The sequence below is a fragment of the Merops nubicus genome, unplaced genomic scaffold (assembly GCF_000691845.1).
Source record: "Merops nubicus isolate BGI_N331 unplaced genomic scaffold, ASM69184v1 scaffold19007, whole genome shotgun sequence".
Classification (NCBI taxonomy): domain Eukaryota; kingdom Metazoa; phylum Chordata; class Aves; order Coraciiformes; family Meropidae; genus Merops; species Merops nubicus.
In genome coordinates, this window is record NW_008621208.1 from 28,840 (window position 1) to 46,872 (window position 18,033).

The 18,033-nt window shown below is 37.3% G+C and overlaps 1 protein-coding gene across 1 annotated transcript in view; it reads left to right on the plus strand.

Annotated features, from left to right (window-relative positions):
- Positions 1–18,033, plus strand: part of SLC4A10 (solute carrier family 4, sodium bicarbonate transporter, member 10) — a gene marked incomplete at its 5' end in the record, with an annotated part of 55,083 nt that overhangs the window by 27,304 nt on the left and 9,746 nt on the right. The window contains 8 exons of the mRNA XM_008944395.1: positions 5,836–5,941; positions 8,756–8,917; positions 9,158–9,271; positions 9,780–9,941; positions 12,744–12,995; positions 14,250–14,318; positions 16,695–16,868; positions 17,307–17,429. Of these exons, the coding sequence (XP_008942643.1) occupies positions 5,836–5,941; positions 8,756–8,917; positions 9,158–9,271; positions 9,780–9,941; positions 12,744–12,995; positions 14,250–14,318; positions 16,695–16,868; positions 17,307–17,429 (1,162 nt within the window). The remainder of the gene's footprint in view (positions 1–5,835; positions 5,942–8,755; positions 8,918–9,157; positions 9,272–9,779; positions 9,942–12,743; positions 12,996–14,249; positions 14,319–16,694; positions 16,869–17,306; positions 17,430–18,033) is intronic.

Here is an 18,033-nt window from a genome sequence, read left to right on the forward strand (position 1 = left end):
TGGTTGATAGCTGGTCTGCACAATACCTTCAAAGTCTAACATTAAATCCTTGGGTGGCTTTGTTACAGTCATTTATGTGTATCGGTACACTATGCCTGAACAATCAAAACTTAACCTGTCTAATTATAAGCTAAAGTAAATGACAGTATATTATTTCTGAACTGGTATTATACTGAATCTCTTCTTGTCAAGTGTATGGGGTTTTTTTAACTTTGGAAGTGGGATAGAGTGACATCTCGGGACTATTTCTTGGTTAAAGCTTTCAGATGAATTGTCAATATCCTACATAATTACTTTTCTGTGCATTAACTTCTATATATGGCTGTTAAATGCCATAGTACTGCTAAGAATGAATGGACTGCATACTGCACTAGGCAGCTAATAAAGACCAAACTTCATGAATGACAGTCAAGGCTAACAAAACTACAGTGTGATTATAAATCTGTTTTCTAGACTTCTCCCCCTGACAGAACAATGCTCTCCTGATGTGCTGTCCAAAGAAAGCTGATTCTTTGAGATTTCCTCACCCTCACATGAGTTGCCCCCGCCCTTGGATTTCTCTGTGTGTGTGTGAAATTGTTGTGCTGCTGAGTGTATTGTCTAGGTACTTTTATAGGCTTTTCTGTTTTCCTCTTCAGCTTCAACTAAACTGTATGGACTTACCACTTCATGCCTACTGATATTCATGATTGTCAGAGATGGGCTACTTAAGTTAATGACTCAATGGTCTAATTCAGGGTGGCAGATCTCATGAATAAATGAAGAAAAAATTCTTGTCTTGCTGTGGCAGCCATGCTTTGAAAGGGTTTTGTGATACTGAGAATAGAACTTAACTGACAAGTCCATCTCCCATCAGTATTAATTATTTTGTTTCCAGTCTCTTCCCCACTGAGATTTTGATTTCATGGTCATGAATGTTGATGTGAGAAGGAATATGGTAAGTATAGTGCCAGGGCTATACCGGTGCTGTGGAAATGCGACAGCACAGAAGTCATCATCTGTGATGTTTTTGTCCCCTTCCCATAGCAGTTGTTAGACAAACAGAAGAACTCTGTCAGAGCCCATAATTCACATGAAAATGGTGTCTTTGGAGACAATCTAAACATGCATACTTTTTCAACCTTGTAAATGCAACATAAAGAATACTTACGCATGTATTCTAATGTCTGTTACTTTCCATTTCATATCATGTTCTTACTCTGTGTCTGTTACGTGATCAGTGCACAGCATACTCATAGAGCATACTCTGTGTCTTAAGGGAAAAACTTCATACTCATTACCAAGTATGTAAACTGATATTCAGTGAGACATGTTTAAACAAGCACATTTTGTAACTTCTTTGTCACACTTGCCTGTTTTTTGGGTTTGTTTTTTTTTTTTTTTTTTTTTAATATAAGTAGTCATATTGAGCAAATATCATTCTTTGTCTTAAGTGAGCCCAAAAGAGATTTTGCCCTTCTAGGAAGGGGAAATGGTGTGTTGGCTAATAATGAGGAAGCTGCATTTTTTATAGATCAGATCCTTAGCTAGTGTAAATAGGTGTAGCTTGCATTATGTACATACTGGAAAAATAGGAGCTCTAAAACAGTGCCTTATGAATTGCATAAAATCATCAATAGTAAGTGCCTCTTAGTCTTGTAAACAACATACTGAAAAATGGCAGCTGCCTAGAGATGAATGACCATGAGGCTTTCGAAGGAGCTGCACCATTTAAGTGTGTTTTACTTGCTGTGCAAAGCTCTCGTTCAAAGCTCTTATACTGGCTGTAATGGCAGCAGAATGGACTAGGACCATACTGCATGTTTATAAGTCTGTGTGGGGAGCAGAGCATAAATGACAGGTTAAAGAGAAGAAAATGGTGAAGAACAAGGCTGAAGAGTCGGGGGTAAGAGGTGGAAGGAAATTACACGGGTTCCCCCAGCAGACCCAGGTTAATTTAATTTGATGAAATAGACCTAAGGAGTAAGTTTCTTGTTTTGCAGCAAACAGTTCCAGTCAGGCTGGAAGCCTTGCTAGTGCAAACCCTTTCTCCTGACTAGCTGTTGAACAACAATGATGTTTATCTTTTATTGTGATCTGCAAAGGAGGGGAAAATGTTCCCCAACTCTACATAGAAAATAACAGGTCTCTAATTTACTAACTCATATTACCTCCTGTAAAAGAGAGAGGTACAGGCTCCAGAGGATACCAGTTGGTCAGCCAGTCCTAAAATTTATTATTTCTAATCTACCTTTGTTCCTCATCCTGATTTGCCAGAGATTTCTTGAGCACCTTGGAAGATGTAAAGGCAATAAAGACTCCTTGCTCTGGTTATTCTTTTAGCTAGCGGTTTCAGGCCATTCATTTTCTGTTGCTTTCTCTTTTAGACAGTTCTGATCTTTTGACAGTTTTCCTGCAGTTTCCTGAAGACTGGCTTGTCTGAAATGGTTTATTAGTCTACCTCAGATTTACAAGCCAGTTCGTAATAGTCTGCATTAGATGCTTCAATACCCTAGAAGAAAGCAAGCTCTCTCTAGTTGCAAAATCTGGGCATTTAAATACAGAAGTGAGTGACCTGTGGCTGAGTTTCTTGTGCTATTCTGAATCTCAATCTCCAGCTGCTGTGAAAACAAAAGTCATGAGTCACCACAGACCCTCTCACATATGTGCCAACCCATCATGGGTGTCCAAGATACCCTGGGGTATATAGGCACTCACATTTAAATATCTGAATTGCTCCCAGGAGGTCAGAATGTTTTACAGTAGCCAAAAGTGTAAAGATGCAAGAAGAATCACTGTAATGAAATGCCTATATTTTGAGATTGGCAACAATATTTTTTTCCTCACTGTAGTGGCACCTGTGCTTTCACCAGCAAAACCAGATTCATATTCTTACCTGCCTATATTCTAGCCCTGAAAAAAAAGCAATTTCTTCCTACCTGTGTTGTAAGAGAATCAAATAGATCATTTTGTATATGTAGCATAACAAAGACAATTGCTGACTCCTTATCATTAAAAGGCAGGGGAGTATGTTGCTAACTTGGTACTGTTAGCAAGTTGCACTTGGAGCTGAATATGTTGCTTAGAAAATATACTTGTGTATAGTTTCTTGCTCATTAGTAGTAGCATAAACTTCACATAGAAGTCTTGAGCAGGCAAGTGCTCGGCATCTTAAACAACTTTACAAAAACTTAAGATTAAGAACTTGAGAGCATTTTAACCTGCAAGTGGCAATAATTTTTATTTATTTCAGTCTTCTGAGTAATATTTTATCAGGGAAACAAAGCTTTGTTAGTGGTTAACAATTCACTGTATTTTAATTTTTTTTCCTGAGAGCTGATGTCTCAGAGTAGAAAATGACAATGAAAGAGAACAGAAATTTTAAAAGATTACAGTAGAAAGTCTTATTCCAGTAGTGTGAGCTTCTCTGTGCAGGTCAGTTGTGTTGGGAAATAGTAATGTTTGAAGAAATTACATCTGTTAGAAAATGTCCCATTTTGGTAGGTGATATTTTATGTTCTTGCAGTGAATGGTACCTCCAGTTGTGACTTTGGGGCTGGACAGTTCTTACCATCTCACATTTCTATAATGTTAAGCAGTCAGTGTGATGCTGGAATACAGTTCTACCATGATGCAATTTCACATCAAACTGTCAGTGTTGCCAAAAGACACATAATATTGAAAACAACGTAATGTTATGTGTGTCAAAACACAGAGATCACGGTTTGAATTATCTTCTCAATAGAAAACAGGATCTGATCTTTACTGTTAGGGCCTAATTCTGCACCCATTCAGTGACAAAAGCTGAGTGCAAGGTGATTTTGGTCTGCGTGGTGGAGTTTGTGTGAGTTACTTATTTGAATTATTGAATAATCTGAATAACCTGCCATCGGTAAGTGCCTCTGAAACTTTGTAGGCCAGACTGGAATGCTGTGAAGGAGGCAAGTGGTATTGATACAGAAATAAACAGGGTGATGATCTCATCAGAAGGTGAATAATTTGAGCAATATTAAACTATAGTTTAATTGTTTTGTTTCTGACTAAGGAAATAAAAATTTTGGCTTCTCTCATTTTTAAATGTAATTTTGCAGTTTGCAGCAAGTGTAGCTGTACCATGTAGTGTTGGTGACATGCACAGTCTTCCTTTCTAGTGAGACAGTGACTGTAATTGAACAGCCCACGTCACCTTGGCCTACTGTAATCAAACCCCATGGGCCATCGCCCAGCGTCTGGCCAGTCTGCGATCGGCGATGGACGTCAGGGGGCAGGGAGCTCCTGTGCTCACAGGAAACAGTAGTAACCTGAAATAGCCACCTCTGTATTGTTGCATGAACATCAAATACTCCCCTGCAATAACATAGACGTACTGTTTGTTGACTTTATTACGCTACCGTAGCTCACTAGTAGTGATGTGCTTCATTTAACCCATTTTGTAGTATTTTAAACTTTGCATTGAACACGCATTCATTCTGCACTTGGGGCCTGATCCAAAGCGTATAACGGTGTTTGAAAGATCCAGTGTACTTCAAGGGCTTTTGGCTCAGGCCCTCTATTTCTCTGATTGCTGTTGCTTTTTTTTTTTTTTTTTGTTCATGGGCTGTAAGGTTTTTTTTTTTCTTCCTTTTATAAAATGGCTGCATTTAAAATAAAAGCAGGGAGTTGCACAAAGACAACCTGCATCTCTATGAATATATTAAGTGCAGCTGTTGTCACATGTATAGTATTGTAATCAAGATACAGTGGCATTATTCTATATTCATAATGGAGATGGTAGAATTTCTTATATAGAAAGTATTACAAATCTAGATGCTAATTGTCATTTTGTGGAAAGATCCACAGCCACAGAGAAAATAGGTGACATTTGTGAGTAAGCTGATACTCTTCTAGAACTGGAATGCAAATGTGTGCTTAGTGGCTTGCCACTCTTTAGTCATATGTTATCCTGTCCCCAGCTACTCCTGAAAACTTTATCAGAGAGTACAGAATTTATTTATAGCCATTATAAGCACTTTCAAATAGTAGCAGGATAGATAGTACTAAAAATTTTTAAAGTAGGATTCATTTAAACAGAACTGTAAAGCACACTTGACATCTTGGAACCTACAGAGTATCCTGTGTATTTTAAAAGCTTTGTCAAAAAAAAAAAAAAAAAAGCCTCCCACGGTTGCTGCAGAGGCTTTAAAGGCTTAATTTTGTTTTCAAATTGCCTATTTGCAGTATTGTCCTCCCACACTGCCTCGTCACGTTTTGTATGTTAAAATACACAATTTAAAATGAGAAATGTGCTTTGAAAGCAGCTGTGGGCAAAGGAAAAACAATGGACACAGAAGCTGACAGAGCCTTTGGTGCCTGTGATCTTGAAGAGCCCTGACAGTTGACCGGGCAGTCTGGTGGCTTTGCACGCAAAGGCTTTCTGGCCAAGAGAAGGATACAGGCAGTTTGCATTTCAGAAATGGATTGGCCTAGAAATCTGCACAGTATATAGTCCCCATGTAAGGAAGCATTAGGTATCAGGGGCTGGAACAGGGCTGGTATGTTCTCAGTATTACAGGCTGTGCTCGGAGGTATCAGTAGACTAGGAGGAAATCAGGTTTTTCACCTTGCTGTGGACAGTGGTTTAAATATGTCACGTTACGTACTATATATGCGTATGCACCTCACGGCAAACTGTCCTCTAGTAATGGCACTAGCTACCGAACCCAAACTGCTTCAAAGCATGCCTTTACTGAATTCATTTGAACTAAAATTATCCAGCAAAGTAGAGCACTGTTTCAGTACATCATAAGGTTGATAATTTGGACTAATACTGGATACACCTTTTATCATTAAGGAAAAAATATTATTTTGTCTGTTCAGATGCAGTTGTGTGGAACCAGAACATCCTAGCAATAAAACCTTACGATACTGGCAGGACTACAATATATCGGCGTCAGACGTGCCGTGGGGGAACCTAACTGTGTCAGTAAGTAAAGTATCAGAACTTCATAAGTAAAAGCACAGAAGTATAAATAATTTTCTCTCCTACTTCATAAAATATGTTGAAAAAAACTCCATGTTTTTTCTCTCATATTTGTTCAAATAAAGCATAAAATGGTTGAACGAAGATTAATATACACTTTGTAGCGTTATCTCCTTTTATAAGCATTTTGCAGCCTCTGATAGTACACATTAAAGCAAGTATGTGCATTTTGTGCCCTGCTTTGGAAACTTCTTGACACACCAACACAAGAGTTTGACTGAGATGAAGTCTAAAAATGTAAAATGACAATGGATTTGTTGCAAGAATTTTGCAAGATGAGAAAACCAAAGTTCCCTTGTGTAGAGGGAGTCAGCATTTCTTTTTCCCCCCTAAAACATTCTTACAGCTCTTGGGGCTATAAAGGAGAGAAAGAGGAGAAATTTTGTAGTTTTGTGTTCAGTGACAAAACTTCTGTCTTACATAGGCCTTCAGTGTTAAGTATGTCTTGGTTGTGTAATTTTTTTTTTGAGGTGGGGAACACGCCACACACAGTATGTAACTTGTTCATAAATGGTACTCTTTTCTAGGTTTAAGGTGCTTATTAGTGCAGGTTTACCTTCTTTGAAACAACATTTGCAACTTGATTAAAACGTTATATTAAGATAAGGTTATTACACAGTCAAAGAGAATTAATTGCAAACGACACCAAACTCAATGGTACTTTCAAAAATAGAACTGGATTAACCTCATCATAGGCATAAACAATGAAATGCTGAAAAGCCAATCAAGTGGACAGTCTCCAGCAGATAATGTTTTTTCTTCTAAAGGCAAGAATGCAGAACTCCTGTCCTGTCATGAGTTAAGCAAGAGCTGCCTTCCATGGCTGCTCTGTCTTGATAACAAGGACTGCTCCTCAACTCTGTTGGTGTGACAACAGCAGAGAGAAAGTTGAGAACTTCTGGCCTGAGGGATTCCAGCAATCCGGAATGAATATTCTCAAAATTGCAGCACACTCTAAGAGCATCTGTGCAGGGGCAGACTCCTCCTCTCACTTTCTTAGATCTCTGACAGTGTTTTTCAGAGTACATTTGCAGCTGAGGAGATTTAAAATAACAGATTTTGTTTTAACTATAAATGTAGAAGACCGACTGCATTATATAAAACCCTGTAAAACTTCTATAAAAGCTTATTACTGATGCCTGTGTAAACTCAAGTTTCAGTATAACTGACTGATTTTTCTCTGGGGTCCCAATAGTTGTCAAGGAAATAACTGCAGTTTTACATACTTTCCTATATATATTTCTGTCAAGCATCATCAGGAAACTTCAATTCTACTGTTCTAGAGAATTGCAGTAAAATATTAGACCTAGTTGTCTATAAACCTTGGTCAGTGTCACCCCACTGTGTTTTTCACTATTTCTTTCTATTGTTTCTTGTGTCTAAGTTTCAAGTTTCTGAAGATCTAGGTTGGCACTCTTTTCAAAACAACAGTTGGATCAACTTTTTTTTTTTTTTCCCCCCCTATTTAGGACAAAATGAGCACGAGCAAAGTGTTTATTCTGGTGGTGATAAAAGTCCTTTTCATTATGTTTATGATGAAATTAATCCCTTTTGCTGTGCCAGTGTCAAGGTCTAGCTCAGGCCAGGACAAGTTTGCTGTTTGATGTCCCAGAATCTTGAGAATTCATTCTGGATTTCCTGAACTTTGTTTTGCCCCACCTGAAACCTTCGTTTCATCAGTCAGAAGTGCATCATATTTATCCCAGGTTTACTGTTATACCAGCATAAAAAGTTTTGCTCTCCTTTGTCTCACAGTCATTGAGCAACTGTGTGTTTTTTTTCAAGCCAGCCTTTGTTCAAATCCAAAGTTTCTCATAACACGTCAAGCTGCAGTATTGTGATGTGAGTCTGATGGATCAATGACCCAGTTCACTTGATACTAAAAGATCCTAATGTGGCAGGATATTGCTGCCTGGAATCTCTGATTCTAGGTCCTGTATTTCTTTTTGCATGGTAAGTGGAGAGGGATTTGAGAAGGAGAAGGAAAGGATTTCAAGTCCAGAGCTTGTAGCTCACATTTTTACAAGTACTCTTCATGTCTCTGCTTGATAACTTGGAATGAGTATGGGTTTAGACTACTAAGGATGGTACTGGAGAGTTATTAGAAGTGTTTTCTACTGTATCTGCATATTTGATCTGACATTTTATTGGGCAGAATTAATGTTACAGATTTTGAGCTTTGCTGCGTTTTATCAGATCACTTTTTTAAAGAAAAAGATAATTTGTGGAATGTGCTGCCCCCGTGTGGTATTAGATGTATGTGTCTCCTTTTAGGTTAATGCTGTACATTCTAAGTAGCTTTTTCTTGGATTGCTTGGCCTGTGAAGTTAAAACAAAAATCAGTTCTTGAGAATGCAACAGAAGCAGCCCTTCTCTTGATAGCTTTTGAACTTTGCTTTACACTCTTGGAAAGAATTAGGAAGTGGAAGTCTGTGTCTGTAAACAGAAAATAACTAAGTGTACTTGTTTGGTTTGAAACGAATCTGGGGTTATGTTGATTTCTTTATTTGTTATATGACTTAGTGGCTTCGTTATTTAATACTGGTTAAACAAGAGATTATTCTGAGGGTTTGAGAGTGTTCCATGCAGACTACATACAGAAATTGATAGTTTTAATTTTTAAAAGAATAAATAGCTAAAAATTATTTTGCTATATGTAGTAGAACAATCTGCTTGCAATTTAGGAAAGCGGAAAGAAAATACTGGTGCAAGCATGGATATTTTTTCAGAACAACACTGCTTTGCTTTCCCCAATAGGAATGTAAAAAGCTTCATGGAGAGTTTGTTGGCCGAGCCTGTGGTCATCATGGCCCTTATGTTCCAGATGTCCTCTTCTGGTCTGTCATCTTATTCTTTTCTACAGTAACACTGTCATCCACGCTGAAGCAATTCAAAACTAGTCGATACTTCCCAACAAAGGTGTGTGACATTTTTTGAATTCAGAAGTTGTTATTAGTCATGTGTAAGTATGAATTCCATCTGCATTAAAAATTCAGGTAACTGGTAGCAAAATGGGTGCTGGATCATTCTTAGAAAATTATATCAGAATAAGCATGGTTTTAGCAGTTAGCACAAAATGACTTGAAACTGAAGAAAAGTAAATCCTAAATCACACATGAATGTTTTAGTTAAAATTGTCCTTTCTCTCGATAATCATAGGTGCGATCTGTTGTCAGCGATTTTGCTGTCTTTCTCACTATTTTGTCCATGGTTTTAATTGACTATGCCATTGGGATTCCATCACCAAAGCTTCAGGTTCCAAATGCTTTTAAGGTAATTTGTTAATAAATTGCACTGCCTTATTATTTTGACAAAGTAGCGTCCTATAGTGGATTTATTACGTTTTGTTTTGTCATCGGGGAGTAATGGTACTATTCTGAATTTTTTATGTTTATCAAGTACGATGCAACCTCTCTGATTAGTAGCCCATGTAAATGAGCCTCTACCATCAGGCCCCATCCTGCTTCCTAATGTCTTTTGTGTGAGGACCAACACGGCTCAAGTTACACAAATTCTAGACTAGTGTAGTGTTCTGGGGCTCCTTCCAAATTCTGGGCTCGATGTATCAAATATGACCAATCTCTAATATCCCAGATGATTTTATTATATGAAGTTTCTCTTTTTGGTATTGCAGGAAGTTTAGCATTTTTCTGTGCTCTTACATAAATTGATTTTTAAAGGAAATTGTATCCTTGTAAAGTTTTTGTGTGCATTCTTGTGAAGGTGAAATGTAAATAATCCTTAGAGTTCTGACTGGCCGTGCATGACTCTGTTTTTATAGCCCACCAGAGATGATCGTGGCTGGTTTATTACTCCTGTGGGGCCTAATCCTTGGTGGACAGTGATAGCTGCTGTAATTCCAGCTCTGCTTTGTACTATCCTTATCTTTATGGACCAGCAGATCACAGCTGTCATTATCAACAGAAAAGAACACAAACTAAAGGTATTTAATCAAATAGTTATATTTTCACTGTAATTTTCTGCTTCCAGGTTATATACTGTACCTTCATCTAGTTGACTATGCTAATTTATTATATGTTATATAGGACCGCTTTAAATTGTTATGCTTTTTCTGTTGGTCTGTGTAGTACATATGCCCTGTGTCAGTGATTTGCTGCCTTACAGAAGTCTTTCTGAATGTAATTTGGAACAGAGTTCCTGAATCAAGAAAGTGCTATCCTTTATGCTTTAGTTAGAAGTATGATACCCATTCACCTAAAGAAAAAAGATTTGAAGTTAATAATTTCCTTAAGTACCATACTATTAATTGCTTTTTCAGATATTGACAGTGTTGTTCTACTGGATTGGATTTTGAAGAACTATTCAGGGGTTATTTTGTAATATAATTGTAATATAAGATTATTTGTTTTCCTCTTTATTCTTCTCTGTGGTTCTACCTGTTCTTTTTTTTTTTTTTTTCCTTCCCCTATTGCCCTTCCCATTTCAAAGAAGGGAGAAGAATAAAAGCTTTAGAGGCACAATGGTTTCTTAAAACGACATAGGACAACTTCCTGCTCTGTTCTCTAACACTTTAGCTGCCTACAGATGGAGAGAGAAAAAGGGACATCACCCCTCTGAAAAACTGTTGGGTAAAATCTAGCAGCAGGTTTCTGTACATGTATATGCAGTGAGCTTAGGCTTTTTTTTGACATACTTTTAATAAGCAGTAATCCAATCCCAAGTTGCTTTAGCAAATGCATTTGCAACCTTCACTTTGCACTGCCTCTTCTTGGATGATTGTGACATTTGATATGTTCTTTTTTTGCCCTCTTTGTCAGCCTGGCTCTTCATGTCAATCCATAGCATTGCATGTGGTTAACTTGACAGATGCAGGAATTTGCTGCCAAGCTTTGGAATGTGTTTTTTCAGCACTGGCATCTGGGAGTCAGATGGTCCTCCTGGCTGCCCCCTTGTCTTGCTGCATTTTAGTTTTGCTGGGGTCTGGTGTAGCATCACCTGTTGCTATGCTTCCTTTTCTTCCCATATGTCAGGTTCTTCAGATCATGTATGAATGTGAGGAACTGCTCTCAGATTCTGTATGCATTAGCAGATACATTCCTCATAAATGTGTCAGAAGGTAAAAAAAGGTGTCTCTGTTAAGATCTAGGATTAAACTCTTTCTTTGAGTGCATTGTGCGTGTAACTAATATCTGTATTTGACACAACTCTGGGTTTGTGAAGATGTGTCTTGGAGATAAGACTTAAGCACTTTTGGTGAATGAGGGAAGGATGCTAGAGTTGGTGCTTCTCATTTTCTTATATGAATTCCCCTTTTTAAATAATGTAAGCAAATAAGATGGCATTTTCATTTTGATATGTGGCTTACATTTTCATAAACCCAGACACTTCCCATTTTAGAAGTAAAACTTGTCTTCAGAAAGAAATAGTTTGTTTGCTTCCAGCTCATTTTCCTCTCTTTTTTTATACTTCCCATAGCAAATTTTGAATAGTGCACATTTCAGCTTTTGGCAGTCTCTCCAGCAAACCCTTCCAAGTTTAGTTTAGTTACTTTTTTATGTCAAAAGGCATTTACATGGGTTTACAGGCAAAATTATGGTTCAACATATTCACATTGTTTGCATGAACATCACTGTTTCATCAGACCATGACACTGGATTTGTTGCTATATTGCAACATTTTGTAGAGGTAACTACTTGACTTTAAAAAGAAATATAGTTTGAGCTCCTGCTGGCAGCTGCATGGTGGTCCCAGATATGTATTGAAATTAAAAAGAAATATCCCTCTCAGCTATGGTGACAGATATCTGTACAACCAAGCTTGATACAGGTCACTAGTAATTTTCAAGCAGAGGTTTTATTTTCAGATTTGTAAATGTATTTAAGATTTGACTAAAGCATTTTATCCATTACCACAAAAGCAAAGCAACATCTTCCTGTTGGTAAATTCAGAGAATATTTAACTCATACAGAGATCATCCAAAACCAGAGGTTTTGTATTGACTTCTCATATGAATGTTTATGTTACTACTTCTAAGTATTGAGAAAGGAAACCAGTAAACCAGTAGCTGATGATTAATATTATTTTATATTTTAATTTAATGTGTAGCCTAATTATAGTTTAATTTCTCTTAATTCAGAGCAATCTGGTTTTAGGTAAGATGAAAGTACATTAGTGAAAACTTATTACTGTGGCATGCTTACCATCTCTAAAAACCTGAAAAGGATCAATATGGTTTTGTGGCCCTTTGCAGCATAAACTGACTTTGCAGACGTAAACTTTGGAATTTTTGTGTAGGAAAGAATCAAAGCATGTATTTTTCTGCCTCCTGTGTAAGGATTCATAGAGGGTCTATTAAGATTAGCATGGTGGAATGTTGGCAGTGCAGCTGGATGTTCTGCTTACCGTTATCCACAGAAAAAAGTTAGTGAAAACATGGATGTGTGTGTGTTTCCCATTGACTTACAGGCACCTCTGACATAAGCAGGAGGGGTATTTGGTGCCCATTGCAAAGTGGATTTATGAGATGTGCACTTAGCTCCTAACTGGAATGTGTCTAATAACATTAAGCATTTCTTGTGAACTAGGAAGAATTTGCCTTAGATAACCTGTTTGCCATCACTGCTGACCCAACATGGATAACACATAGAAGGAAGCTATTTTTTCCTACAAGTTACACATTTTTAATAGTCTCTAGCTGTTCATTTGGAATGCCTGCCAGGAGTATTCTCCTTAATTCAGCTGTCATTTTATATCTTCTTGCTGTCATTACTTTTTTTTTTAACAGAAAGGATGTGGATACCATCTCGACCTACTCATGGTGGCAGTCATGCTGGGAGTGTGCTCTATTATGGGATTGCCATGGTTTGTTGCAGCTACTGTCCTGTCTATTTCCCACGTGAACAGCTTAAAACTGGAATCAGAGTGCTCCGCTCCAGGGGAGCAGCCAAAATTTCTTGGAATTCGGGAGCAAAGAGTCACAGGGCTCATGATTTTTATCCTTATGGGCTCATCTGTCTTTTTGACAAGTATCCTAAAGGTAATTCGTGAAGTAAGGAAAAAGCTAAAGCACTGTTATTACTGTATTATTTAAGGAGTGCCCTTTCCAGGCACATTACTAGCTAGCACAATGATAATCTAAAGTAGAGTTCTAATTTTGTCTAATGAAATGACTAGGGACATGTAACATTTTTAAGGCAAAAACCTTGTAATGAAAACCTGGCCTGACTGAAGTAAAAGGGAATTCTGCCATTGACCTGCACTATATGAAGATTCAACCTTTGCCTATACTTTGGGCCCATGGCAAATTACCATGAAACAGACTTGCTAACTTACACGGACAGATAAATTCATTTAGAAAATTTAAAAACATTTTGTAGTTTACGGATATTTTTAAAATATTTTCAGTTGCAGGAGAAGTTCTGTGGTTCATTTCTTGGAAGTGAACATGAAAATTCTCTCCTGCTGCCTGCATACTCAACACAGCTAATCAATGCCTTGAAACTGGGTGTCTAGATATATGCATTTATAATAGCGTCTATATATTGGGTGTTTTTAAGAATTATCTGGCCTCTGTGAAATCAGTGGGAGTTTTGCCATTGGCTTCAGTAAGAGCAAAGTTTAGACTTGCATGCTGTCAGAGGGAAGGCAATAGAGCCCTTAGAACTTGTAATTCCTTATAGTATTTCATTAAGTAGGTCATAAAACCTGCACTTTGAAAACACACAGAACGTGTTTTGTGTATTTAGTATGGAAAATGGATACTTACCTGTGGAATTATTCCTTTACATACACACTGTATAATGAGAAGCTTAACATTTAAAATAGTCTTTTCCAAAATCATTCCATGAAAGTAATTCACCCATTTTTACATGTTTACAGCACACATTTCTTTTAGCAATATGAAATATTTTGTATTAAACATTTTTCTGAAGTTAGTAGCTTTACTATTCAGATGCTCTCCTGAGCAGTCTTTTAAATAAAGAATTTAAGTATGTATCAAACACTTTCTTTTTTTTGTGTAGTTCTGTTAATTTTATTAATAGTCAATAAAGTATTTGTAGTAAGTGGCTCTGAGGAGAAAAAAAAGCTGTAGAGACAGATTCTTTTTTTGCTTAATACTCTGAGAAACAGTATTAATTTGTAGTTGAGTGACTCTGAATTTACAACTTGTCTGATTAATGCAGGCATATGGCACTTTGAATTTCAACTGTTTAGAATGTTTTGCTAAAAGCATTTAAAATTGTTAAATGGTATTTAATATGCTCTTCCCTCTCTCTGCTTATTTGTGCAGTTTATTCCTATGCCAGTACTTTATGGAGTATTTCTTTACATGGGTGCTTCGTCTCTAAAGGGAATTCAGGTAAAATGGATTTATGAAGATTATGCCTTCTATAAAATGTGTATCTATTCTTATTATATTATCTTTTGTGTATAATCTTAAACAAATGTTGCCAAAAGAATGTTGCCAACCTTAAATTCTTGAAAGTGATTCCCTTAAAAAGGAAAATGGAGTCTCTCTAAATAGAGTATTCCCTTTAGGTAATGTGCTCCAATTTTTTACTTGTTAGGTGCTGATTTTTCTGTTCTCCCTTGTTGTCAAGGGAATTCTGGCTGAGCCTGAAAATGGAGTAACAAGTATCTACAGCTTTTCCCTCTCCCTTGCTTCCCTGTTCACTTGATTGCCTGATACCTTTTCAGCTTCCAAGTTTACACCTTCGTAGTGGTACACAAAATCTTGAACTTTGCCTATATGAGGCTTTTGACTAACTTGCCCTAAAACTAACATAGGTGAGATTTTGAAGGTATTTCCTGTGCAAATAAATACCCTAGGTAGGGAAGTAGAACTGTTGCAAATCCTTTGCCACTTAATTTCTGGCCTCGAGGATGAAGGGTAAGTCTAGTGGAAGGGCAGCATTCCTGCAGTGGCCTTAAGGAGGTGCCTGTGGTGGAAGCCAGGCACTCCAGCATTCAGCTCAGGGTTGGTTGTGGTATCCTATGTACCACTTCTCCTGGATGACTGGAGCATTAAATGGCATAATGTCAAATCTTTCAGCCCATCTGACAAAAACACTCAAATATTTAAGTGTGCCTTTGTTTGTTATCAAAAGTTGCGATATTGATACACCTTCCAAGACAATTGAGAAAGAACAAGCACATGACAAAATTAGGAATTATACTGTACAAAAGGTTGTCAAATACAAAGAGCAAAGAAAATGCCTAATTGTTTATTTCATTATAAAGTTTTGGTTATGAGTTAAAAATGTCGGTTTTTTAACCTTTCTGTTATTTATAGGCAAAGCTGACAACATCTCTTCCCTTTTGGCTAGTGTTTTCTGTTCAAAGATTATTCTTCTAAAACTTTCCTTAGTTCTTATCATTTGGGTTGATATTCTAAGAAGTGTAGCTTGGCTTTAGATAACTTCAACTTAATATTGTTCAGCTGTTTCTGAGAATAAGTGTATGAGACTCAAAGTGCACTAGTGAGGAATGTTTTTAAGGCATGATAAAATCTGGCTATCTTTACTTGGAAAAGTGATAGCAACCCCCTCCACTTCTCCCTCCCCCAAGCTGGGACAAGGAATTGAGATTTGAAAAGTTGGCTTTTGTGGGAGGATGTGCTTTTTGCTGCTTCAGTGAAAAAGAAATCTGCTCAAATCTGGCCAAATTATAAGCCTTTAAAAAACATGCAGCTTGCACATGCTCAGTAAAAATTCCTGAAACTTGAATTTCTTGAAGACTCTGTGAATATAGCATGGTTCGTCCATCCAGGGAGAAATGATGCATCACCATCATCATTCTGCCCTGGCAGCTGACAAAGTCTTGGGTCAGTATGGAGCCAGACAGGTCTGAAAAAGAAGAACCTCTCATGTACATCACTAATGGCATGAGAGTTGGCTTTCTGGCTTTCCCTTCTTTTTGTTTTGTTTTTTTTTTTTTCCTTTGTTCCTAGTTTTGTGAAGAAAGTACAGTACAATAGGGGAATAAAACAGCCTCAGATGGTGTCTGGTGAAGCAAACTAGGGAAGAAAAAGATTTCATTCACAGGAGATAAAAGGCTGAAAAGATCCTTCCATGATCAGCATTTCATGTGCTAAAGGAAGCAGAGTTCAATTGTTGAAAAACAAATGTTTAGAATGTATTAGAAAGGCAGTGTAATAGTGTGTATGCCCAACAGCATCAACCACCTTCCAGTCAGTGATTCACCCCTACTTTGAAGTCTGGCCTTGCCTAACTTTAAGAGTTCTTGACTTGAAATCTTAGCAATACTGTTTTAAAGTAATTTTTCTCTTTGTGTCTAACAAACTATGCAGTTATGATCAGGATGTTTCCTGGAGTATGACTGTACAGAATGTAAATCAGTGGAATCCAATATCTCAGCACAGCTGCAATAGAAATATCTAGGGAAACAAATGTGTATCAAAACTGAAAGGAACTTCAGAAGTATGACTAACCACATAATTAAACTTTACATAAATAATATGATTCTCATTCTTACTCTGGTGGCTCAGCTGGAGAGAGGATGAGTCCTTTACCACTGCTGGACTAGTACAGATTTCATTGCTCATGATTGTACCTGAGGTAGTCTGTTCCTGTGCTCCTGAACTTCTGCAGTTTTTGTCTTTAGAAAAGAAGCCAGACTCTTGGGATATTCAGAGTCTCTTAGGCACTGTGTGAATGTCAGCACAGATGATCCTACAGCTCATTTTGATGCAAACTTTTAAAAATTTCTCTTTTAGCTTTTTGACAGGATAAAGTTATTCTGGATGCCTGCAAAACATCAGCCAGATTTTATTTATCTGAGGCATGTTCCTCTAAGAAAGGTCCATCTCTTCACTGTAATTCAGCTGAGTTGTCTTGTGCTTCTGTGGATTATAAAGGTTTCAAGAGCTGCTATTGTCTTTCCTATGATGGTATGAAATATTTTTTTATTTCCTCTAAAAACCCAATCTCTTGTTACTTGTAGATAATTGTTTCTCAACAAAAAAATTGTGGGCAGGTAATGATAATATTGCTTGAATTCAGGACAATTCATACTGTATTAAGTAGAGAAGGATTCTTTATACAACCTCTAGTTTAGTCTAGGTTGCACTCTGTTTATATGTGTGGATAGCCCAACTGCGTATTCTCTTAGGAAAAATTATTTTCCTAAAAAGAAAAAAAAAAATTTAAAAAAAAATTGTTTGGTGTTTTTATTTAAGGAGTAGTACTTAATAATTTTACAGAACAAACATTTGCATTAAGGAAGATTGTTCATTGCACTCAGGAACTTTTGAATATGTGATTCTATGAGCCTGTTTGTCAGTTTTCTTTGCTTAATTTCCTTATTCTTTGGATTAATATCTTTACAGGTCCTAGCTTTGGTATTTGTCCGGAAACTCATGGATTTCTTTTTTACTAAGCGGGAGCTCAGTTGGTTGGATGATTTGATGCCCGAGAGCAAGAAAAAGAAATTGGAAGATGCTGAGAAAGAGGTGAGTCACAGTTTTGGGGTTTTTTTTGGTGTACAGCACTTTTATTAATTTCTCCTTCAGACATCTAGAGAAAACTCTGTAATTAAGGCATATTCCGTGCAACAGGCAGACTTGTTAACAATATCCAAAGTGTAATGCCATGTTTTGTGTAAGTCCTTCTAAGGTTATGAATCTAATAGACTTAGGTGGGGATCTGTTAAATCTATAGGTAATCTATATATTATATATAGAAATCTATATATAATCTAGAAATAGATTAGGATCTATTAAATGTAGATTCTTAGCTTCCATGCTGTCATATAACATGGCATCTACAGTGCTCCTGGGGTTTGCTTCCGAGGCCCACTCAGGTGATGCGCAGGGATGAACCTGTACCTATAGGAAAGCCTTCAGATGCCTGTGGCAATTCAATTTTGCATTGGGACAGGTCTTGTCCCTGTTGGAGATCCTGAAATGCTGGGGTTTGAACCCTGATCCCCGAATTAAGGTTGACATATGGGTGACTCCCACAGCCCTTCATAAAGAGGTGGTGAGTTTGCCTTATAGCTTCCCCCCAGGGTGCGGCCGGCCCCGCAGGGAGAGGCATAAGGGAAAAAAGACCCCG